The sequence below is a fragment of the Eucyclogobius newberryi genome, unplaced genomic scaffold, assembly GCF_026437365.1.
Source record: "Eucyclogobius newberryi isolate DKJ021-1_F unplaced genomic scaffold, fEucNew1.0.hap1 SCAF_9, whole genome shotgun sequence".
NCBI lineage: Eukaryota > Metazoa > Chordata > Actinopteri > Gobiiformes > Gobiidae > Eucyclogobius > Eucyclogobius newberryi.
The window spans coordinates 22,406,271-22,431,327 of NW_027316532.1; the positions used below are offsets into that span (position 1 = coordinate 22,406,271).

General features: G+C 39.1%; 1 protein-coding gene across 3 annotated transcripts in view; it reads left to right on the forward strand.

Annotated features, from left to right (window-relative positions):
- Window positions 1-25,057, forward strand: part of pde4ba (phosphodiesterase 4B, cAMP-specific a) — a 266,818-nt gene that overhangs the window by 107,684 nt on the left and 134,077 nt on the right. The window contains exon 1 of one of the 3 annotated variants that reach the window (XM_072439009.1): window positions 21,408-21,592. The exons of the other annotated variants lie outside the window; for them this stretch is intronic. Within the exon in view, the coding sequence (XP_072295110.1) occupies window positions 21,465-21,592 (128 nt within the window). The 5' untranslated portion in view covers window positions 21,408-21,464. Of the gene's footprint in view, window positions 1-21,407; window positions 21,593-25,057 lie in introns of those variants that run through there. 3 annotated transcript variants of the gene reach the window in all.

The following is a 25,057-nucleotide window of genomic DNA, read 5'->3' on the forward strand; positions in this document are numbered from 1 at the left end:
ACAAGGTGATCCATACATATTATTGGATATGCTTACGTCACGATGCCCCTGCCATTTGGTAAACGTCTATACTCTCTGATCTCAGCAGCTAAGCCGGGATGGGCCTGGTTAGTATTGGGATGGAAGACCGCTGTGAATAATATGTGGGACAGCAGAGGCTCTAGACTGAATTATAATCTGCTCAAAAGTAAGAAGACGTTTGCGATAAGAGTTCAGTTTCTGCTGTTAAATGTTGTGGTTTGTAAAAAATATGATATCAAATCTACATTTAAATTGCATTTTTAAAGTCAGTGCCTCATCAGAACAGATCAGAAAGGTGTGTCTTGTCTTGGTCGAACTGTGCACCCAGATGTTCTGCGATTATCTCAGTGTTTTAATGAAAGAAAAAGGCCAGAGCCGCTGCTGATGTGGAGGTGCTGCACATCTGATGTTTACAGTGGCTCCAGGTGAGAGGGACACTTCACTCAGAGCACTAAGGTTTCACCGGCTGAAATATTCATGACACATTCCTGCAGATGGAGGCAGATAAGACGTGTCCTGCTGCCGCACTACAGGGGAGCGCCTCGTGCTTTGTATGTAAGCGATACACGTTAGATCAGATGTACGAGTGTAAGGGTCTTATGTTTATTCATGCAGAACAAAATGATGGCTGAAGGAAAACAGAAGAAAAGGAGCAGGCTGGAGTTAAACAGTAAAGACATTTTTAAAAACGTGAAATATGTTTTATTCTGTGTGCATATTTGATAGAGGCAGGAAAACAAAACTGAAAAGCATTGTTACAGTTTAAAGTGCAGATCTGATCCTTGTATCAAGAAGAACAAGACAACAGGGACGTACAGTACATTCAACAAACACTGAAAAGTCAATAAAATCTTCACAAAAAAAAAAGTGTATGTATATTTTCTCCTAAAAAGTTGCATTTTGAGCAATACAAATAATGAAAAATTTGCTATAACGAAAGTATTGCTAACTTATGCATAGGAAGGGAAATGTATTTTAAATAAAAGCAGTTTTATTTAAATAATACTTGTACTGCAATCAAAAATGTATGTATCTTTACACTTTTCCAGGATTTTTTATCAAAACAAATCTATCGCTGCATGAGTAATAACTAATCCTTCCTTTAACATTTCCGTGTTATTTATTAGTATATTTTATTGTTTTATTGTTACCTGTAGGAGCTGCTGAAGTAATCGATATAAGCAGCATATTTACTTTTGTTCAATCGTTTGTTCATTAATGTGCATTGTCTCTGTTAAATGAATAAGTACATCATACAGAACACAAAAAACATTCAGTCTGATTTATACACACATCAGTGCAACAGTTTAACCATCGTCTAACCATTCTGGCAATTTTATTTGTACAGTACAATTCACACACAAATAATTCAGGAAAAGACGCATGATTACACATTACAAACAAATAAAAACATAAAAGACCATTCTAAAATATACTTTAAAAGAGTAGAGTGCAGATGAACACCTGTCAGTCAAATGCGCAGCCGAGCGAGACCGTTTTGTATCCGAACGTTGTCAATAACCGTCCGTCGGCATCAGAGATCGCGTATGAAACTCGACCTGAGCGCGGTCCGAGCCGTTTTGAACTGAGACGGGACACTGGAGAGAGCGAGCGCGTCACCGCCCCGAGACACCTGAACCACTGCCCCGCCGGCTCCTCCAGCGCGCACTGTCAACGCTCCGCTCATCCCCCGCAGGGACCGCCGCGGCTTTTCACGCCGATCTGTTTTTGTGGATTTAAGTGATGGACGCCGGCGGGACTTTGGATTTTAACTGATTTTTCAAATGGACTAAAATGGTTGGGGAGAGGTTTCGTGGAGGTGTTGCAGCCTGTGTGAGCGTCTCTGCGACTGGAAAGACACGGCACATCAGCATTGTTTTATAGCCTTCCTGAATCCTCGTCACGTGACTCGCCCGATCCACTCTAACCGGGAAATATAGGACGGCAATGGGATTTTTGAGGATGTGACTTTTCAATTTGCCACCCTTTTGAACCGCCGTCACGTTTTGAGCGGCAATGAATCAAATCAAGTAAGTTACAAAGTGGGAGGCTTACTAAGTACTTTTGAGTACCCAGTATGATGACTCGATCGTTATCCGGTCTGGACGGTCCCATGAGCCGGTACTGCGACCGCCGCCACTCCTGGGTTTGGTACGTCCTCGGAAACACGGGCAGATCTATACGTTTGAGTTTTTATTCGTATTATTTATTATTAGAGATATGCACAGATCACTCCTTCCACCTTTTTGATTCGATCACCCAAATGTTTAAAAGGACAGTTATTTAAGCGACGTTAAAGCAGTAGCCGTTCGGTTCAGTTCAGACTTTTGTGTGGAGTTGTGCATGTTCTCCCCGCATCAATATTATACACTTTTATATATAGATGTTATTCAATTTCCTGGATTGTCAGTAAAGTTATCAAAATCCATGGATATGCACACAGCTCTATGTACAAATATTTTGCAATAAAACAGCTATCATTGAATTAAAGATGGATTTGTTTATTGCCGGACTGTGGAACATTCCAGGCAATGCATTAACATCTTCGAGTAGCTGACAGACCCCTCCCCTTCACCTGAAAAGTTACGCAGTGCACCTTTAACTTCTAAACTCTGAAATAACAAAGCTTGCCTAATTTATGATGTTTCTTCTTCTTCTGTTTCTTCTTCTTGTCTTTTGAAAGATAATGTGCACCTACATTTGCCACACGGAGGCTTTATATTATTATTATTTTGTAATAATATTACGAAATAATAATAATATAAAATATATTTGTGAGAAAACAGGTATATTTGGTTAAAAGCACCGGGACAGGTTTGCTAACTGGGTCTTGGCAGAAGTGGGTTGTTAAAAAAAAAAAAAAAAAGTCTTCCAAGTTTTAAAATTCAGCACCACTTTAAATTACAACTCCTCTTTCATACTTTTCTTCACACACGTCCTTCCTCGACCGGTGCAAAACTGTGATTCATAATTACACATTTAAAATAGTGCACTTCAACAACGATCTCCTTTATTTCGACTACATTCGCTTCATTGTGAACTTACTGCGGTAAACAACACAAATTCTTCAGACAGAGAAACAGATCGGAGTGTGTGAAAAGTTGGCACTTCTCCTTAGCACCTCGCGTCATGTCAGCGCTCTAATTGTTGTGGGTTTTTAATTAATTTGGCTTCTGTTGTTGTGACGCATGAAACGCACAGGGACAAGCTGCGGTATGTGCGTCTCAGCTTAAACCCTTGAAAAATTGGTGCACGTGTCTCGGATGTCCAGCGTGGAACGTGATACAAGCAGGTTTCATTAACACAGAAATGTTTCCTCTGAGTTACACACCTCAAGAGAGTCACAGTAGAATTGCTGACTAGAATTAACTGATTGAAGGATCAAGACTAAATTAGCAAATAATCTGTGTTTTTCACATATTTAGGCCCAAGAAGTAGGAGTAAATCTATGCATATTTTGTGTCAAGATATCTGTACTGGGTCACACTTTGTAAAGGTTAAAAGTCCTCATAAATAAAGTGTATTATTACTATAATTATTACTTGTGAATAGACTATACACCATTAAAGATATTAATAAATGCGTCAATAGTGTTGTCAAATATTTAGACTTGATTGTATTTCATTACTTAACCATGTGCAATACGGTCATATTCATGTGCAATTACTGTCATACTCACAAGCAATTAAGGCCATATTCAGGTGCATATAACTGATGTAAATAAGAGTGTTTACTTACCATTAGTATTAGTATTATTTAGTCTTATGCTAGCTATTTCTCACTTTATTTTATTATTATTTACTTTATTTTATTATTTTATTTTATTTATTATTTTTTTTCCTCAATTCCCTATTAAGATATGAGAGGAGTTTTGTTAATAAGAGTTTTTTGTTTTGTTATAAGAGTTCTTCTATTAAGAGTTAGAGTTTTTTTGAAACTTCCTCTAAGTTAAATGTCCTTGCGTTGTAACACCGAAATTTCCCCATGTGTGGACAATAAAGGAACATCTTATCTTATTAAAGGACACATTATGCTAAATTGACTTTTTTGAGCATTGAAACAAGAGAAGAAAATATTTTCTTCTGTTTTTAAGTCCATAAATCATCTCCAGACTCGTTCGGAGAATTTATCCCGTCTAATCACAATCAGTACAACTGCATGGCTACCTAGCATCTCAGAGAAAACGTTCCAATTGTTTATTGTTAACCTGAGTAATTCCCTCTGCAGCCAGTAGATGGTACCAAACATCAGTTAGTGCCGCGGGAAACAGCAGAGACACCGATGTTAATGGTAAATTATCACTGTTTATACAGCGCTTTTCCAAATTCAAGGCACTCAACAACGCTTTTTATAAATGTGTTTTTTCTTTTAAAAGATGAGCACATTTAAAGGCTGATGACAATACAAATTATGCATAATACTTGTCCTTTAAGTAAACATTTTGGGACGATATCATAGGTTACGTGTCCATTTTCCTTCATACGTACCTTGTATATACTTCATATAGGCAAGATGCATGTGTCATGCGCTTTTCAAGGAAATAAGCCATCAAGATGTCATTTCCTAGACATGTGGGAGTTATTAGCATTATGCACTGAGTCATTGTATTTCTGAAAGGTTGTCGTGTCGTTGGGCAAGACACTTCACCCGTCTTTCCAGTGTTAATGTACTGAGTGAGTGAAGGGTCAGCGGTGGTACAAAACATGGGTACATATTATGTAAACTAGCTGTTAACAAAGGTATAATGTGTATCCCTCATCATTATCTTACTCAGAGTTGTATTGCATTGATTCATGTTTGTTTCAGTTAACCGGTATCGTCCTGCCTATTTTCACCTAACCCCTATCTCCGCCCACATCCCTGTGCTTAACGTTCAGACTCTGGGTCATAGAAGTACGGTTCAAACACACCACGTAGCCATTTTTTAACAATCAAAACAAGAAAATCCACTTTTAAAGGTCAGTACGAAGAGGCGGAGCGAGCGGCGGCGAATCAGCAGCAGTTTTTAAACAGGAAGTGAATGGACCTGTTTCATTGCACAATACGTCCTCTTTAAAAGGCCTGGTAACATGTTTTTGGATGCAGCGGTTGTGAGAATCCTCCCTCTTCGACACTAATCTCCTGGATCTTGTCAGTGCTAGTTACCCTTCGCACATCACTACCATCCGTGACGCCTTCCAGAGCGTGACAACGCGCAAAGGCCGAGCATCAGGGGCTTCCTTTGTAGCGCCGACGTAGTAGCTCTAAATATTTAAGCACGCGCGATCAGAGTTCCTTTGTGTGGGGATTTTGACATGAGAGAAACAGATGATATATGACGCACAAAGGTTTGTAGGACAAGGGGGGTTGCTGAGCGAAAGGTCGTCACGAAATCGCATGATCCGTACATAAAGCTGAATGATGTCATGATGTCAATACCTTTTGGAGGCAAGAGGGAAAATTGCCCTGTTATTCGTGATGTTGTTTGAAGAACTGGAACGACAGACAGTGCGTTTATACCTGAATTAGAGGATCCTCATAATGTCTTTGTGAGATATAAGACTCAGCTCTACTTTCAGTTCCGTGTATATTGAGAGAAAACAGTGTGATCGGGTCTGGTCCATGGTACAATCGATCTGTTTAATTGTTACTTGTTTACTCATTAGGTTCATCCAACAAAGGCAGGGCAAGTTTGAGTTAGGGACTAATCGAGCTCAGGAGAGTATGAATTCTAGCTTCTCAAACCCGGTCTTCAGATTGAAAATGACCTTGATGAAAGCCAAAACGCCCTGGTTATTATCAGAGTTTTGGAGTTAACAGATTTTAAAAAATAAGATTAGATGTGTAAACGGCAATTTTCTTTCTTTATGATCGTTGTCTCTCTGATTCCTCACATCAGATGTCGCAGTTTGCATGCCATTTAAATCATCTTTAAAAAATCCACAAATCGGATAATAATCAGATTATGGTGTGTCAGCATACAGCCCTTTGCAATGAATCACAATGCCTGGATACGGGATATACCGTAGTTTTCGGACTAGAAGTCGCACTGGAGTATAAGTCGCACCAACCAAAAAGTGCATAATAGAGAAGAAAAAAACATATATAAGTCGCACTGGAGTATGAAATGCGGTTGCAAGTGTGAAAATAACAAATAATATCACAGATAAGTCACTCCAGAGTTTAAGTATATAAGTATAAATATAAGTATAAGTTGCACCCCGGCCAAAACTATGAATAAAGTCCGGAAAATACGGTAATTTACTGACATATGTAGAATGGATATAGATGATTGTTAGCCCTATATACCGTACATATCTCATTGTGCCCAGCTCAGGACTCGATGTACTGTATTGCAAAACTCTTAAAAAGTCATTATTTGTCTTTCTCCCAACAGTAAATCTAATAAATCATTACCAGTACTTGTTTTTTGCTCCGTACGCTCATATTTTCATCATTCTAGTTGCACAATATGTCGATCAAGCTGGCGTGAAAAGTCTGAATCACGCACATATCCAGGACCTTTGCAAAGCTAATATTCCCGAGCACATTGACGCTAATTGAAGACAGGTTTTTGAACCAGACACGCTATCGTTGCCCTGCTTGTTACGCTCCTCGCTTTTCCCGCTTTTTCAGCAGCCTGCCCTGTAGTCACGGCGGCTGGATGTGTCTGACGTCAGCCCCGGCGTGTTTCTGGCTCAGGAAAAGGAGGGCTGTTACCAGGGGACTCGGCTGATCACCGCGAGCTCGCTGCACCGGCCTCTCGCTCAGACGGAATCAGACACAGACACAGGGAGAGTTTGTGGAGGTGTGCAGACCAAAAGGACGGACAGGCCGCCTCTATCTGAGGATCCGAGGCGGCGGCAGCGGCGGCGGCGAGATAAGAGCCTTTTATGTTGGCGGCTACGTATCTGATTTTGGTATTTTCGAAAATCGACACATTTTCTGCACCTCTTTTCTGCTGCTGGAAGGAAAAGAACATTTGAAAGCAGGCGTTGTGTATTTTGCTTCCATATAGTAGCCTAAATTGGTCATATTGAAGGTTCTTTTTCCACACAACCTATTTAAATGTATATTCAGAGCTAATATAATAACTTCCCTTTGGATGGAGATACAGTGAAGGCAAATTAAAATCACTGAAACCGACTTGTTTTTCGGTGTAATTAAGTACAATTTGTATTTCCCCAGAACAGATATATTGTTAAAGTAGGCTTAGCTCTTTAGGTCAAAATGAGACCGCTGTGTAACGTCTTCATCTAATTATAAAGCATTTTAATCGTCCGAGAACCAGGAAGTCTACTGCTGGAGCAATGTATGTGTGATGTTTGTTGTGGCCTCAGAAAGTTATGAAAAGTGCTTATAACACACATCAGAGTGAATAATTAGGATGAGAGGAAAGCGTTATTGAAGTGAGGAATAACTTTGGGCGGTGGGCAGACCCTTTAACATGAACTCGTTTTGAGACCGCCAAAATCAGCTACATCGCTTTAAAATGCTGATATTATATTTTAAACCATGTTCTAAACCAACTTTTTGAACTAACTCTAGGTCTCGAGTGAAAAAAGAAAGAAAGGACTGAACCTTGATTTAAGTTCCATTACCGTATTTTCCGGATTATAAGCACCTTTTTAAATAGGCCGGGATGCGACTTATACTCCGGAGTGACTTATATGTGATATTATTCGTTATTTTCACACTGACAACCACAAGAGGGCGCTCTAGGCTCTAAGCGACGCAGAAGAAGAATCTGCACTTCCTCTACCTCTGGAGTTTGTGGAGTTGTTTAGAAGTGACACAGAGGAAGAAGAACTCAATGGATTTAGTGATTTGGGGTAATACTGATGCTTTGGTAAACTTGTTAGCATGTTCTTTATGCTATAGTTATCTGAATAACTGTTAATATGTTATGTTAACATACCAGACACTTACCACAGTTCTGTCTGTGCGTCATGTAGCTGAAGGTGTTAGCGTTAGCATATGTACACCTATTCACCATGTACCACCACTCTAATCTGTTATTATTTTAAACTGCATTTCAAGATGAAATATCTGTTCTTGGATTTTATCAAATAAATTTCCCTCAAAAAATGTCCCCGATTTATAATCCAGAGCGGTTTATAATCCGGAAAATACAGTAATTGCACACTGCCTAGTTTTGGATCTAGAGAGTTCCATAAGTCAAATTGTTGATGTTCTCGTATAATCTCGCAACAAACATGGCACATTTTTGCAATAAACTTCACATGCAGTATTTTCGCGTACAATCCCAAACTCTATTGCCAATAATACACACTTGCAGAAGAAGAAAAAAAACCTCCTCGCTTTCTCAGAACACGCCCGCTTTGACATTCCCTCTTATACTTCCCTCGTCATGTCTGGAGGCCACAGGGAACGAGTGGAGGTGTCAAGGGCAGAATGAACGGGATGCTCAGAGCGACACAGGATGGCGCTTATCAAAACGTCAGCCCTGTCACCGCCAAGTGTGTGCGTGCGTGTGTGTGTGTGCGTGCGTGTGTGTGTGTGCGTGCGTGTCGCCGCCGCTAATCCCCCCCGACCCGCGTCTCCCTGGCAACGGCATACATACCGCACATATGCCCGCGGAGGGGAAATTAAAAGGGTACGGCGTGATGCAGTGTCAAAAGGATCCGTGTTAGCGTGTTAGCGCGTTAGCATACAGCCGAGCAGCAGAGGCAGTAATGTAATATATACATCAGTGTCATTTTAGCTCAGAGTTAGCATGCTTAGCCCGAGTCTGTGGAGGTCAGCGCTTAACAAGACATTTAATTAAAATGACTTGAACTCTGGCAGTTGGGAGATGAGGTTGACTTTCATAGTGCAATCCATGAATAAATGTATAGATGTAACTTTTCTGATTGGGGGGGCGGGTCCGCCATCTGTACATCTCTATGGAGGGGTTATTGCGTTGCCCGTAATGTTCCACAGTACGGCATTCAACGTATCTATAAATGGTGATTGTCGTTCCTGCATTGAGTTGAATTTAGCTTGATTAATCCTGTTTTACGAGCTCTTCTTCTCTGAAAATCACAAAAACGCTGAATTACAAATTTCCCAGCGGTTTAGAGACACGGCGGTTAAGAGACGCGGCGGTTAAGAGACGCGGCGGTTTAGAGACACGGCGGTTTAGAGACTCCTGCACTTTTTGTAAGTCCGTAAATCATCTCTAAACCCGTTCTGAGCATTTCGGCGCCAAACCGCGTCCATTACAACCATACGCGCTTACGTTAGCATGTCTGCGCAAGCTAGCTTTTGTTTGTTTCTAAGTTTCATGTGTCATTTAAAGTTCTAAAACATGAGAGGCCAAAGTAAAGGTACAAGAGCACATTTGAAGGCCAAAAAAAACGTACAAATAATGAATAAACACGTTGTCACTTAAGAATATAGTGTGACTTGAAAAATGGCGATTACAGATTTAAGCTAATAATCGTAGCATCTCTTTCAGAAATCAAACCCAAGCATCGAAAGCGGGTTCTCGTGACGCTCGTCCCATAACACACAAAATATTAATTTACAGACGAATTCCTGCCTGTTTTAAAAGCCGTCTCTCTCCGTTTCTCGACTAAACCGATGAGAGGTCACAATTAAGCTGATTATCGTCATATGAAAGTCACGTCACTGACACGGAGAGCGCTTTGTCTATTGTTTTTTTTTGCTTTTCCGTTTTAGCTCAGAGGGATTACGGCCGCGTTGATCCTGATTCAAAACGACCGCGCCTTTGTTTTAAAGCCTGAATGTCGGCGGCGACGCGAGCTTGTCACCGTCCGTCAAACGCATCCGACGGAGGATTCTGATCGCGTATCGATGGAGGCCGGCGGTCGGGCCCGGTGGCGATGGTCGTGTGTCGGGCCCGGTGGCTTCGGTCGGGCCCAGTGGCGACGGTCGTGTGTCGGGCCCGGTGGCGACGGTCGGGCCCGGTGGCGACGGTCGTGTGTCTGGCCCGGTGGCGACGGTGGCGACGGTCGTGTGTCGGGCCCGGTGGCGACGGTCGGGCCCGGTGGCGACGGTCGTGTGTCGCGCCCGGTGGCGGCGGTCGGTCTGACTCTGCATAATAGGTTTATTATTCTTGGATGGAACCTTCAGGTGCAGCTCAAACGTGTGAAAGTGTTTGACTTTTCTCAATGTCACAGTGTCAGTGTTTGCAGATATCACACTAAACCAACACTCAGCTTTTAAGCAAACACACTTTCAAACACTCCTCTTAAGTTTATTTATTGGTGTGAGTGAAAGGAGGACGGGAGAATAATGTTGTTGATGTTGTTGTTGTTGTTGTTGTTGTTGTTGTTGTTGTTGTTGTACTAGTACTACGCACTTGCACTTTACATACAATATGCAGTCATGTAATATCTATATGCAGACATAGATCAATAGTTCTCACACTTTTCACGCAAAGTTCCACCTATGAAAAGCCCAAGATCCGGGAAAATGGACAAACTTTGGGCCAAATAGGACTTTAATTATTATCATTATTTTATATATTTATAAATGTGCCATGATTGTGTTTCTTGCAGTATTCTTATTTATTTTTTATGTTTTTATTTTGTTTTTCTCATTCTGTGTTTTATGTTTATTATTAAAAAAAAGAAGGGAAAAAAAAGAAAAAAAAAATACCACCAAAAATATCTATTATTTTTAGTCGTAGTTGTAGTATTAGTTATATGTAAGTAGTAGTGTATAAAGTATTATGAAGTGGTAGTAAATGAATTGGTATGAATTAGTAGTATATGAAGTAGTATGAAGTAGTAGTATATTAAGTAGTATGAAGTAGTAGTATATTAAGTAGTATGAAGTAGTAGTATATGAAGTAGTATGAAGTAGTAGTATATGAAGTAGTATGAATTAGTAGTATATGAAGTAGTATGAAGTAGTAGTATATGAGGCTATATGAAGTAGTAGTATATGAAGTAGTAGTATATTAAGTAGTATGAAGTAGTAGTATATGAAGTAGTAGTATATGAAGTAGTAGTATATGAAATAGTAGTACACAAAGACCAGAAAAAAGTATTTGATTATTATTATAGTATTATTTTAAACTTCAAACTGCTTGTAATTAGTGAGAAATAAAAGATTTAGATCTTTTATAATCAGTGATAAATGTATTACACGTAAATAAATGCACAACAAACACAAATCCGTTTTCAACCCTGTGTCGTTGTTTGTTAAACTATAATGATAATATACTGCGACTCAATGTGAAAGTATTCAGAATGAAGTACTCTGATTTGGCCATGTAAAACACATTTCAATGCAGTAATCTCTAAACTAAATACAGTTTCACAGTATTCTTCTCAGACCAGATACAAACCAGGTCTAAAACAGGACAATAATCATCATAAACTATATCTAAAACACGTCTGTTATGTATTATATAGAACTCAAACCCCGATGTAACTACGACCAACTCAAAAGAGGGCAAAAAATACTATAAAGCTGACTCTAAATCCAACAAAAAATACATACTTTACACGTAGAAACACTGGTATGGACTCAAATTCAAAATATAATTCATAATATGTTCATAAGTAACGTTTCTCCATAGTTCCTGAAGCTTCGTTTGGCCCGGGACGATCAGAAAAGTAACAGATGATTCTTGTTGTTCTCAGGAGGATGCTTTTGTCATGGCGACGCCCACAAACGTTCCACTATGTTCTCTTGCTTTTCTAAGTGCTGTTAAATTATGTATATCGTAATAGCATTATTGTAGACCTGCGCTTTCGAGGGAGACCACTTTCATAGTAAAAAAATAAATAAATACTTGCACAGGCTGATGTTAATGTTTTTTTTAGTCTATTTACAGTTTTCTTCTTGATGAAAAGTGTCCAAATTGCTTGACGTCTTGAAATCACACTTTGTAGTATTTAACGGCTGCGGCACTTCACTTGTACTTCACTCGTACTTCACTCGTACTTCACTCGTACTTCACTCGTACTTCACTCGTACTTCACTCGTACTTCACTTGTACTTCACGACCTTCTCCAGTTCTTATTCCCAGCTCGACGCGGCTGTCCCACACTGCCATCTAGTGGAGCCATGAAGAAATACACAGCTTTGTTTTCTTCTTCTTTTACTCATATTCACTACTGCCCTCTGGTGGTGACTGACATTATCTATTCAGAAACCAAATAAAATAGCTCGTCTTGATTTGAGCAGCTTTTATTCGTTAAGTAATAAATTAATAGACAAATTAAACACTTAAACGTGAGAAGAAAAGCTCCAAGCATTAAAATTAATCAACTGTATTTTACTTGATAACTAAACATAACTACCAACTATATTGTTTCCATTTTGTTTTACTTAATAAGTCAAAAGTCCAAAGTAAAAATACTCGACAATACTTGACATGCTTTTACTGATTACTAATGAAATAAACAAAACTAATAGAAATTAAAAATACATTACAGGTTAGTGTTGCCACGATGTCCAAAAGTCTAATTTGATGACGTCTCCAAGGAAATACTTTCAATACCACAAGAACGGCTAAATAAATACACTGAATGGTACTTTCTTCTATGTAACGTATAAGTCATAATTTAGAAAGAAAAAAACATTGTTGAATCTAATCTGTTCATAACCAGGATTTTTTTTAGGGATTTAGATTAAGTGTGTCATAGTGTTGCGTCTTTGCTGTGTATGTACTTTGTTTGCACGACATTATTGTTCGCCGTTAGTTCTTGTTGTGTTGTCAAAAGTCGGTACGAGATGCTAATCCGGACCAGCTTTTAGGAATGTCTCGCATCATTTGTTGTTGTGTGATTATTGTGGGAAAAAGGCGCCACAATTTAATGATTATTCACGATTACTGAGACTATGACCCAGCGACAGTGAAATCTATATTTTTTTAATGTTATCATTCCTCAAGTTTGTAACCGGCTTTGGGAGAATCAAACTTTCTGAATGACAAAACAAAGTTAATGTGACGAAAACACCAAGAAAAAGTGCTTTTCCTTTACTGACTATATGACTATATATATATATTCACTATATTGAATTAAAAAGACTAACTGTTGCTTCTGAAATAGTCACAATTGTTTTTTTGTAGGACGGTATCATTGATATTTAACAGATGGTTTCAGCTTTTTACATTTATTAGACTTTTTTCCCACTCAAAAGATGTAATATTTGTCTTTCTGAAACCCATAGACACTTGGTTATGTGGTGAAGTGGTCCAACACTGCCCTCTAGTGGACATCTAAAGCCTCTTGTCTAAACTCGGTCAATAATAAACGTCAATCACGTGACTCAGGTTGAGGAAGTATTTCAATAACATTAAACTTGAATAGAATAATTGCCGGCGGTGATCAAAATGAAACCAATCTATTTACAGCATTAATTATCATTGGCAAAGAGGTTGTGGGTGTGATTTACAGTAACAGATAAATGTTTAATGCCGTACTGCGGAACATTCTAGGCAAAGCTGTACAATTTGCATGAAGAAAAGGAACCCGAAAAGTCGAGCACCTTTGTTTTTCACAATTTAACTGATGACGAAATGACACAGAATGATAAAAGAGTACAAGTCGCACCAGCCAAAAAATGCATAATAGAGAAGAAAAAAATACAATTATAGGTCACACTGGAGTATGAAATGCGGCTGCAAGTGTGTAAATAACAAATAATATCACATATAAGTCGCTCCTGAGTATAAGTATATAAGTATAAATATAAGTATAAGTCGCACCCCGGACAAAACTATGAAAAAAAGGTGCGACTTATAGTCCGGAAAATACGGTATTCAGACTCAGTAATGTCATGGCACTTTATTTGTTATGTTGGTTTTATTGTTTGCTTTGTTAATTGAAATTGTACTAAGGTTTTGTATTTATTTTATTATTTATTTTATTGGAAAACACTTTGGCGACCTTAACTGTCTTAAAAGGCTCTATAAATAACACAACACGTACATTTATGATAACGCTGTTTTGCGTTTGTCAAACTTAAAGTTTTCCTTTATTTTATGGAGTAGTATATGAAGTAGTAGTATATGAAGTAGTAGTATATTGAGTAGTATATGAAGTAATAGTATATGAAGTATTATATGAAGTAGTAGTATATGGAGTAGTATATGAAGTAGTAGTATATGAAGTAGTAGTATATGAAGTAATAGTATATGAAGTAGTATATGAAGTAGTAGTATATGGAGTAGTATATGAAGTAGTAGTATATGAAGTAGTATTTGAAGTAGTAGTATATGAAGTAGTAGTATATGGAGTAGTATATGAAGAAGTAGTATATGAAGTAGTATATGAAGTAGTAGTATATGAAGTAGTAGTATATGGAGTAGTAGTATATGAAGTAGTATATGAAGTAGTAGTATATGAAGTAGTAGTATATGGAGTAGTATATGAAGTAGTAGTATATGTAGTAGTATATGAAGTAGTATATGAAGGAGTAGTATATGAAGTAGAATATGAAGTTGTAGTATGTGGAGTAGTATATTAAGTAGTAGTATATGGAGTAGTATATGAAGTAGTATATGAAGTAATAGTATATGAAGTAGAATATGAAGTTGTAGTATATGGAGTAGTTTATGAAGTAGTATATGAAGTAATAGTATATGAAGTAGTATATGAAGTAGTAGTATATGGAATAGTATATGAAGTAGTAGTATATGAAGTAATAGTATATGAAGTAGTAGTACATGGAGTAGTATATGAAGTAGTAGTATATTAAGTAGTATATGAAGTAATAGTATATGAAGTAGTATATGAAGTAGTAGTATATTAAGTAGTATTAAGTAGTAGTACATGAAGTAGTAGTATATGAAGTTGTATATAAAGTCGTAGTATATGAATTAGTAGTATATGGAGTAGTATATGAAGTAGTAGTAGTTTATGAAGTAGTATATGAAGTAGTAGTATATGGAGTAGTATATGAAGTAGTAGTATGAAGTAGTAGTACATTAAGTAGTAGTACATGAAGTAGTATGAAGTAGTAGTACATTAAGTAGTATGAAGTAGTAGTATATTAAGTAGTATGAAGTAGTAGTACATGAAGTAGTAGTATATTAAGTAGTATGAAGTAGTAGTACATGAAGTAGTATGAAGTAGTAGTATATTAAGTAGTATGAAGTAGTAGTACATGAAGTAGTATGAAGTAGTAGTATATTAAGTAGTATGAAGTAGTAGTATATTAAGTAGTATGAAGTAGTAGTACATGAAGTAGTATGAAGTAGTAGCATGTGAAGTAGTACTCCATTAAGTATAGCGTTTGTCGAGCATTCCCAGCCCGAGGCCTCTGCTCCATTCCTCCTTCTCCCGCACTGAGACGCAGCGGTGCATTGTGGGATATCTGAACCTCCATACTGTTCTGTCTAGTGCCCGTGATCTGTAAAATGATTCCATAAAGCGCTTGTCTGGTCTTGTGTGGCACCTTTGGGTGTCACTCAGACCAGGTTTACAGTAAGTGCACTAATTTGCAGGTTGCGTAATAGTTCTCTCACACGCTTCAGGCCTTATGTTTGGATAGAGCCATTATAATGACTCTGGTGTGTGTGTTTCTGGTGTGTAGCGGGTGTAGTTCGGTGTAGGTGGTTCCCGTGTCAGAGTTATTGTCCATCCCAGTTTTGATCCGTGAATAAAAGAGCTGCAAGATGCGGTAAATCGAAATCTAATTGAAATCCATTTGCAAACAACGACACGTCCAGTCTTATTCCGTGTAAAACCTACTGAGTTTAGACTTCTACACGTTCTGAAAGGCCTTTGATTCTTCCTGTGTGTTCATCAGTTCATATTTCTGTTCATATTTCTATTCATGTTTAGGAACTTTGAGCAGAAACCAACCAATTACTATATCGACTTATCGTTTGATAAATTAAAGCTGGAACAATGGGGTTCTGTATTCATCGCATGTATGTTTTCTTTGCATTAATGGAAACCTTTCCTAATTTTTTTACCTATTTATTTACCTAATTTTTGTAGTACAATATATTAAGACGGTTGATTAATTAACATCTACAACTAACTAACTACTTCTGCATTTAATTCTGCTATTTATTTATTGCACTTAATGATATTGTACATTTATACCCTTTTCCCCCCGGAGTATAAGCCGCACTGGAGTATAAGTCGCACCAGCCAAAAAATGCATAATAGAGAAGAAAAAAACATATATAAAGAGTGTCACTTATACTCATTTGTTGTACTGGAGTATGCAAAGCGATATTAAATAACAAATAATATCACATATAAGTCGCTCCGGAGTATAAGTATACAAGTATAAATATAAGTATATGTCGCACCCTGGACAAAACTATGAAAAAAAGTGCGACTAGTCCGGAAAATACGGTATATAAGCATAAAGTGTGACTCTTATCACAATTAGATATTTTGCTTAATTATTCAGGCCTGGAGCGTCCTTAAGCAAGACACTTCACACACCTTCCCTTTTATATGGGTGAATGTAAATTACAAGATGGAAACATGACTTTATGAAATTGTATTATTATTCCCATACAAATGTTTGTACTGTGAAATGATATATATATATTTGTATTTGACTTGTTTCTATCTGACGGGCAGATCAACAGCGCTATTGTAGATTGATATTTTGTAAGTATTTTGTGTTGAATGTCCAGATTGTGCCGTCTGTTACAGGCCTGCTGCCGAGTCCAGGTTTGAGTCAAATGAGAACAAAAGCAGTGACTCTCTTCAGATCTCATTTACAAACGGCCTCTGTTATATTTCCATTATACAACGTCGTTTGATTTTACGTTCATTTGTGCTGTGCTTAAAGGTGCATTATGTAGCTTTTCTGGTGGAGTGTGCGCCACCTGCTGGGTCCCGCAGCGACATGTGATGTGTTTGAATTGATTTAGCAAGATAATTATAATATAAGATAAGATAAGCCCTTATTTATCCACACAATGGGGAAATTTCGTTGTTGCAACGCAAATAGATACAGAAGAAAAGAACAGATAACTTTAAAAAACACTTATCTCTGTACGATCACGATGAACTTCTGTGCAGTCTCCTTTTGAAGCTGATTCTGTCTCTTTTTTGAAAGTGGCACATCCTCTTTATTTTCTTTGTTATTATTATTATTATTTTATAATTAGTATTATTATTATCATGATTGTTATTATTATTTTTATTATTATTATATATTATTATGTTATTATTATTTATTATCATCATATTATTGTAGTTATTATTATATTATTATTATGATTATTATTATCGTTATTAATATTATTATTATTATGTATTTATTTTTTGTCATTATTATTATTATTTTTAAGAATATAAATTCAGTGTGAGGGCTGACCCACAAAGGTTTCAAAGGTTTTCATCTGGACAATGTTTAAAATTATGAAAACGATGACTCTGATGTATTGGGGGGGAAAAAGACCCTTGAAATGTTTTATTTTCAAACACTTTGACACAAATTCTAATAAACTCCACATTTCTACACAGTAAAATAGAATCAAATGAGCTTTTAATCGCGTTATAACTGTGTTTCTTCATCGTTAATTTACTCAAAGTTGTCTTAAGATTGATTCATGCACGTTTGAGTCATCCCGTACTGTCCTGCATTTCGATTTGTGCACGTTTGAGTCATCCCATACTGTCCTGCATTTCGATTCGTGCACGTTTGAGTCATCCTGTACTGTCCTGCATTTCGATTCGTGCACGTTTGAGTCATCCCGTACTGTCCTGCATTTGAGGCTTTTATCGATTCATGCACGTTTGAGTCATCCCGTACTGTCCTGCATTTCGATTTGTGCACGTTTGAGTCATCCCGTACTTTCCTGCATTTCGATTTGTGCACGTTTGAGTCATCCCGTACTGTCCTGCATTTCGATTTGTGCACGTTTGAGTCATCCCGTACTGTCCTGCATTTCGATTCACGCACGTTTGAGTCATCCCGTACTGTCCTGCATTTCAATTCACGCACGTTTGAGTCATCCCGTACTGTCCTGCATTTCGATTCATGCACGTTTGAGTCATCCCGTCCTGTCCTGCATTTCGATTTGTGCACGTTTGAGTCATCCCGTACTGTCCTGCATTTCGATTCGTGCACGTTTGAGTCATCCCGTCCTGTCCTGCATTTCGATTTGTGCACGTTTGAGTCATCCCGTACTTTCCTGCATTTCGATTTGTGCACGTTTGAGTCATCCCGTACTGTCCTGCATTTCAATTCACGCACGTTTGAGTCATCCCGTACTGTCCTGCATTTCGATTCGTGCACGTTTGAGTCATCCCGTCCTGTCCTGCATTTCGATTTGTGCACGTTTGAGTCATCCCGTACTGTCCTGCATTTCGATTCGTGCACGTTTGAGTCATCCCGTCCTGTCCTGCATTTCGATTTGTGCACGTTTGAGTCATCCCGTACTGTCCTGCATTTCGATTCGTGCACGTTTGAGTCATCCCGTACTGTCCTGCATTTGAGGCTTTTATCGATTCATGCACGTTTGAGTCATCCCGTACTGTCCTGCATTTCGATTTGTGCACGTTTGAGTCATCCCGTACTTTCCTGCATTTCGATTTGTGCACGTTTGAGTCATCCCGTACTGTCCTGCATTTGAGGCTTTTATCGATTCATGCACGTTTGAGTCATCCCGTACTGTCCTGCATTTCGATTTGTGCACGTTTGAGTCATCCCGTACTTTCCTGCATTTCGATTTGTGCACGTTTGAGTCATCCCGTACTGTCCTGCATTTCAATTCACGCACGTTTGAGTCATCCCGTACTGTCCTGCATTTCGATTTGTGCACGTTTGAGTCATCCCGTACTGTCCTGCATTTCGATTCACGCACGTTTGAGTCATCCCGTACTGTCCTGCATTTCGATTCATGCACGTCTGAGTCATCCCGTACTGTCCTGCATTTGAGGCTTTTGTCTTCACACACAAAAAGCTGCACGAGCATTTTCCAACACAAGAAACAAGTTGATATGATAATGACACACATCTGCTGCTCAGACCGTTCAGCGCTTCACTTTTGAACAGGAAGTCATTGGCCTGTTTCTATTATCGAGACGTTTTTGTGGTTTACGCCTCAAACTCAAATATTGCCCTGCGTAACGTTACATTTTATTTAATTCCTTGTTCATCTTTTGTACCACGCACGCTCCCGTTACTCGCGTTAGCTCCGGCTCCGGCGTCGTCCTGCTCACTGGCCCCTGCGAGAATGCCAGATGCCACCTTCTGCCCACACGGCGCAGTTAAGGTGGACCCGCTTTGCCCGTTCACCCATTATTACCGCCTTAAATAAACCCGCCTGTGTCCAGCATGGCGCGTCTATCAAATCCCATATTACACGCAAATTATTTCTAGTATCTCTCCACTTTGGGGCAAATAATGGGTCTCTTATCTTCTCTTTTAAACTTGATTTCCATTTAGATTTTTTTTAAAAGCTTGATACAGGTTTAGTATCAGGAAACACTTATAACGTTTTATGTTTTCTCTCCATAATTCTGTAAATATAGTCTTTATTTTCACCATGTGGTCCTTGGAATTGTCAGAAAACGTTACACGCTGTTACTAATCTACACTAAAACTGTATTAAAACCCTCTGAGCAGGTAATTATACCGAAAAAAGTGCATAAATAGGACAAAGTTGGACGTTTTCTGCAGTTTAAGACTGACCTCGATCTATATCCGAAATAGCTTAAGAAATATTAAAGAAGCGAGTATTATTGTGTGTTGAAAATGACAGTCTGTTGATTTTTTAGATTTAAATTTCATCGTCAAAAACTGTATTGAACCTTTAACTTCGTATCAAAATCTAGTTATTTTATTAGTCAACTGTTTTGTCAACATTATAAGGATTTTTATGCACAGCAGCAGAAGGAGAAAGCCTGGATTTATACACATTTATAACCGTTTATGTGACGTTTAACATGCCGTACCAATTTATTTTATTCGTCGACTATTTTGTCAACATTATAAAGATTTGAAAAAGAAAGCCTGGAGCGGCTTAGCTGGAATTTGTGGAGTTTTCGCATATAAAATGCAGGTACTTTTGAACTTTTAATTGTTTTTGCGCACAATCCTAATCATTTTGAGCACTTTTACCATCACCACACCCTTTTTCAGACCCATAACCGATGCATGGGCCTCGTCTTTAGTTGACTACAGCGCCACTGATCGCTAATAACACATTTATAACCGTTTATGTGACGTTTAACATGCCGTACCAATTTATTTTATAAGTCGACTATTTTGTCAACATTATAAAGATTTGTAAAAGATTTGTAAAAGTGAAAGCCTGGACTTTGTGGAGTTTTCACGTATAAAAATGCAGGTATTTTCGTACGCGGACTTTTCGTTGTTTTTGCATATAAAATGCATTATTTTTGCACGCAATTCTAATCATTGAGCGCTTTTACCATCACCACACCCTTTTTCAGAGCCATAACCGATGCGCAGGCCTCGTCTTTACTCGACTACAGCTCCACCGACCGCTAATAACACATTTACAACCGTTTACGCGACGTTTCAACATGCCGCTCCGACTCCGCTCCGCGTTTTCGCCGCCGCTCCCTCACTCTTCGCTCTACCCCGGGCCCGACGCCGCACGCGCTCTCTCCCTTCCACTCACATCTAAAGGCTGACACTGGCAGACCAGAGGGAAGGAAGTGTGTGGCCAGTCACTTCACAGTCGCTCGTTTGTAGGACAGCGAGCGGTGCGAGCGATGACACGGTCCCCTGTCGTTGAGCGAATGCACGGCGGACGCAGCGTTTTGTTTATGTGTTGCTAATGGAGCCCGGATGATTTGAACTTTTTTTTTTTTTTTTAACCTGCTTGTCTTGAGTTTTGAATGGATGGTTCTGTCTGTCTTTCTTTCCCTTCCAGCTATAAGTGCCTGACTCAGCTGTTTCGGGTGTTTGATTGTTTCCGTGGCATCGACGTCATGCTGCGATTACTATGCAGAGTTATGTGAAGAATTAGTTTGACCCGTATATGAGTCGCTTGCGTCGTTATTGCTCTCGCACGTGCTCGTTCTTGTTTCTTTTGCAGTGAATCGTTCGTGGCTCTATCGTTGTGTTGCCCCGGTGCAATCGCGCGTGTTTGTTTTGATGTCGCGTGGCTCTGATGGCGCGTTGACACCGCGTTGGAGAGTAAAGTAGCGCTTCAACTTTCTGCGCTCGCTATATTTGCATGACCCGTATTTTAAGTTTGCCTACTCCTCTGGGGCCTGTTTGTTTTCACGGTTGTGTCCCGCCGTTGGATGAAATGTCAAGACCAAACTGTTGTGTGACTCCGGAACTATGAATGACTTCTATGCTAAATTAACTGTTTTTTTAAGTTTTATGAAGGTGCGTTTGATTCTGGACTATGATGAATGAACGCTTTAGCCGTCTTACCTTAAATGTGCATGACTGATATTATATTTTCGTCTAATACTGCTGCTGCCACTCCTCCCGGGGCGTGTTTGTTTCGTTGTCCCGCGCGGCTCCTGATGGTGCGCTGAGGCCGCCGCTGTGTGCATGAGGGTGCGTTTGCGTGCATGTGTGTGTGCGCCTCGTCCGGGGCCATGTACCGGCGTTCACCTTGCGCCCGGGGACGAGTGCACTTTGACTTTAGCGAGGAAGTCATCAGGAAGCTCCGCACCGCCAACCACGGTCACGTTAACAGGTTAGCACACACAACACTGCCCTCCCTCCCTGGATATTTATAGACATCAGACCGAGGGAAATCACACAGACTCATCCGGCTTGACGTTTAATCATGACGTAGTAGTAAAGGATACGTATAATGCTAAATGTTAAGTTTTTGAGCTTTTAACCGTGTTCTAACATTCTTCCCTCATCAAAAACATACCCGGAGTTGTGTATTTCTTCATTACCGTGTGTTTGATGAATCCTGTTTACCGCAATTTCCAGAGTTTAAGTCGCACCAGCCAAAAAAAGCATAATAGAGAAGAAAAAAACATATATAAGTTGCACTGGAGTATGAAATGTGGTTGCAAGTGTGAAAATAACAAATAATTTCACATATAAGTCGTTCCAGAGTATAAGTATAAGTTGCACCCCGGGCAAAACAATGAAAAAAGGTGCGACTTATAGTCCGGAAAATACGGTAGTAGATCCAATTTCCTTCTGAGCCTGAGAAAACACTCAGTTACACATCCGGGGATATCCTGTGCTGTTTTTAAGTCCATAAATCATCGTTCTGAACATTCCAGGCGTCAAATTGCGCTCATTATGTTATAGCACGTCAGGGGGAAAGCTAGCTTTTGTTTATTTTCCCATAATTCCCCTCCGCCAACACAATTCCTGAGTTCTAAAACATGAGATGACAAGGCAAAAGAGCATGTTTAAAGGCCCATGATGATTTAAACAGTGCATCATGGACTAAAGCGGAACTAAATCAGGACTAAAGCAGGACTAAATCAGGACTAAAGCAGGACTAAAGCAGGACTAAAGCAGGACTAAAGCAGGACTAAAGCGGGACTAAAGCGGGACTAAAGCGGGACTAAAGCGGGACTAAAGCGGGTCTAAAGCAGGACTAAAGCAGGACTAAAGGAGGACTAAAGCAGGACTAAAGCAGGACTAAAGCAGGACTAAAGCGGGTCTAAAGCAGGACTAAAGCAGGACTAAAGCAGGACTAAAGCAGGACTAAAGCAGGACTAAAGTAGGACTAAAGCAGGTCAAGAACAGGACAAAAACAGGACTAAAGCAGAACTAAAGCAGAACTAAAGTAGGACTAAAGCAGGACTAAAGCAGGACTAAAGCAGAACTAAAGGAGGACTAAAGTAGGACTAAAGCAGGACTAAAGCAGAACTAAAGCAGGACTAAAGGAGGACTAAAGCAGGTCTAGAACAGGACTAAAACAGGACTAAAGCAGAACTAAAGGAGGACTAATGCAGGACTAGAACAGGACCAAACTAAGTCTACATCAGGGTTGAGCTCGAGCCAAGTGTGAACGCACCCTCAAAGTCCTCAAATGTGACATATTTCTTTGCATCTAAACGTATTTGAGTCGTGTTATTTTTAAATCAACGATATCTTGAGTGCTACTTTGGGCTTTCATTAACTAACAGCCCATCGACCGTAGTAAAAAGCTTTACAAAAGAAAAGTCTCTCTCTGTGGGTTTGTTTGTCACTTTTCATAATCTATTTGCTTTTTCGACTGTCGTTTTGTAGAAGTCACTCACCGAACATCTTTTATTCTATAATGTTGAGTTACGTGGTGGAAATCATGTGTGTTACATAAATATGCTTTTTCAAATGTCACTTTTGCACCATCACCTTTGCAAACTCAGACATTGTGTTCTTTTTCCGATTGCATCAATACTAAAACATAACCAGACGTAACAGCTAATCCTCGTTCACTACGACAGACTTTTCTCTCCTTCTTCTTGCACCGTTGGTTATAATATTTCGTTTATCTGTCGTGATCTTGCAGAATGTGGTCGCTTTCACCAGAGTTTGCGTGTCAATGTCTTTGTTTATGATGTGTAACTGTTTCAAAGGCTTGATCTGAGTCAGACCAATTGTAAGAACCACATGTTAAACAAACCCTTATATTAATATGATTTATAAATTATATATATATACATACATACATACGTCTATTAATATCCTGAGTATCCCAATAACAATAGTCAGATGATATTGTGCCACTTTGTTGTAAGTTTACTGCATATTATTTACATTTAAATGTTTTCTTTTTTTCATTTTTAATCAATCTTTTCTTAAAATCATTGTGTTGCCTTTTTTTTTTTTTCACAATGTACTCATTATTTAATTTTTGCATAGCTTCAACATACAGTTGTACTCATCGGAGCAAGTATCTAAATGACTACTTAATGAATACTTAAACACAATCACAGACTGGACCTGTGTGAGAATGATCTTGAGATTTATCAGAACGTTTCATAAAAAAAAAGAAACATAAAGAATAATTTTGTGTGGAAAATGTCTTAAAACATCTAAAACCTTGACCTAAAAACGACATTTTTTTTGCATTGTTATCGTAGTATTGAACATCTTATGGAGGATCGAGTTAGAAATGTCAGTATCGTCACAGCATTATCTCCTCTTTGATTTATCGTACACACCTCTAATGACGACACAGCGCCACAAAACACAACCGTGCGCGCGATCCGTCTCTCTTGGCGTCACGTCCGTGTCTCGGGGCCCGGCGTCTGAAAGGCTGCGGCGGTGAAAGGAGGTCAGCGCACGCCGCACACGCCCCCGATGAGGCTGAGGAAATGGAGCAGTGTGAAAAACTAGGCTGGGTCTCACCTAGGGGGTACAAACGCTGCCGGGACGAGCGCTAAAAGACGAGCGGGGGTCACGCCGGGGTCGAGATTGTTCAGCCCGATCGATCGTCGCGGCAGCTCGGGGTCGCGGTGCAATCACAGGAGCCGAAACGCGACAATCGGGACTATTTTAGAGGCGGATTTAAAGGGCGTGATTTGCGTTTTTCCAATCGTGACTTTGTTTGGCGGGATGGACGCTGTGGTCAATGCGTATCATAGTTTTATAACAATTGGCGGTTTGTAAAGACAATTTGAAGTGTTGACAGTTACAGGAAGTGGAGCCGAGTCCAAAAACACGACACGACACTGTCTATGTCATCAATAAGCGACGTTCCATCACGACAGACACATTTATCTGTTTAAACGATAATTTAACGGTTTTGTCAGGTATTATTAATGGTCGAATCATAACTGTTGTGTACTTGATATGGATGTTGGCCCTTGTTTACATTATGGTTGCTAGGGAACAGTTGAGGAAGTATGTCCAACCAGGAAGTACAATTGTAAACGTCACCAAAATGGTCAAACTGGGGAAAAATAGGCAAAATGTGTAGAACGTACTTAACTATAATCATGTTTACTGCGTTTTTGTGAAATGTCATTTGCACTTGGAGCTCGTCATGTCTAACTTTATCCTCCAAGAACACAACATGTTACTGGACGTACAAAACACTACCAGCAAATATATATATATGTATTATCAATCATTAATCTCCAAAAAGATACTTTAACTCGTGTATGGGTTATTGTTTTCCACATATTTTCAATTACCAGTGTTTCTATGCGTAACAGAATAGAAAACACTGGACGTTCTGACTGAGAGCGAGCTGTTT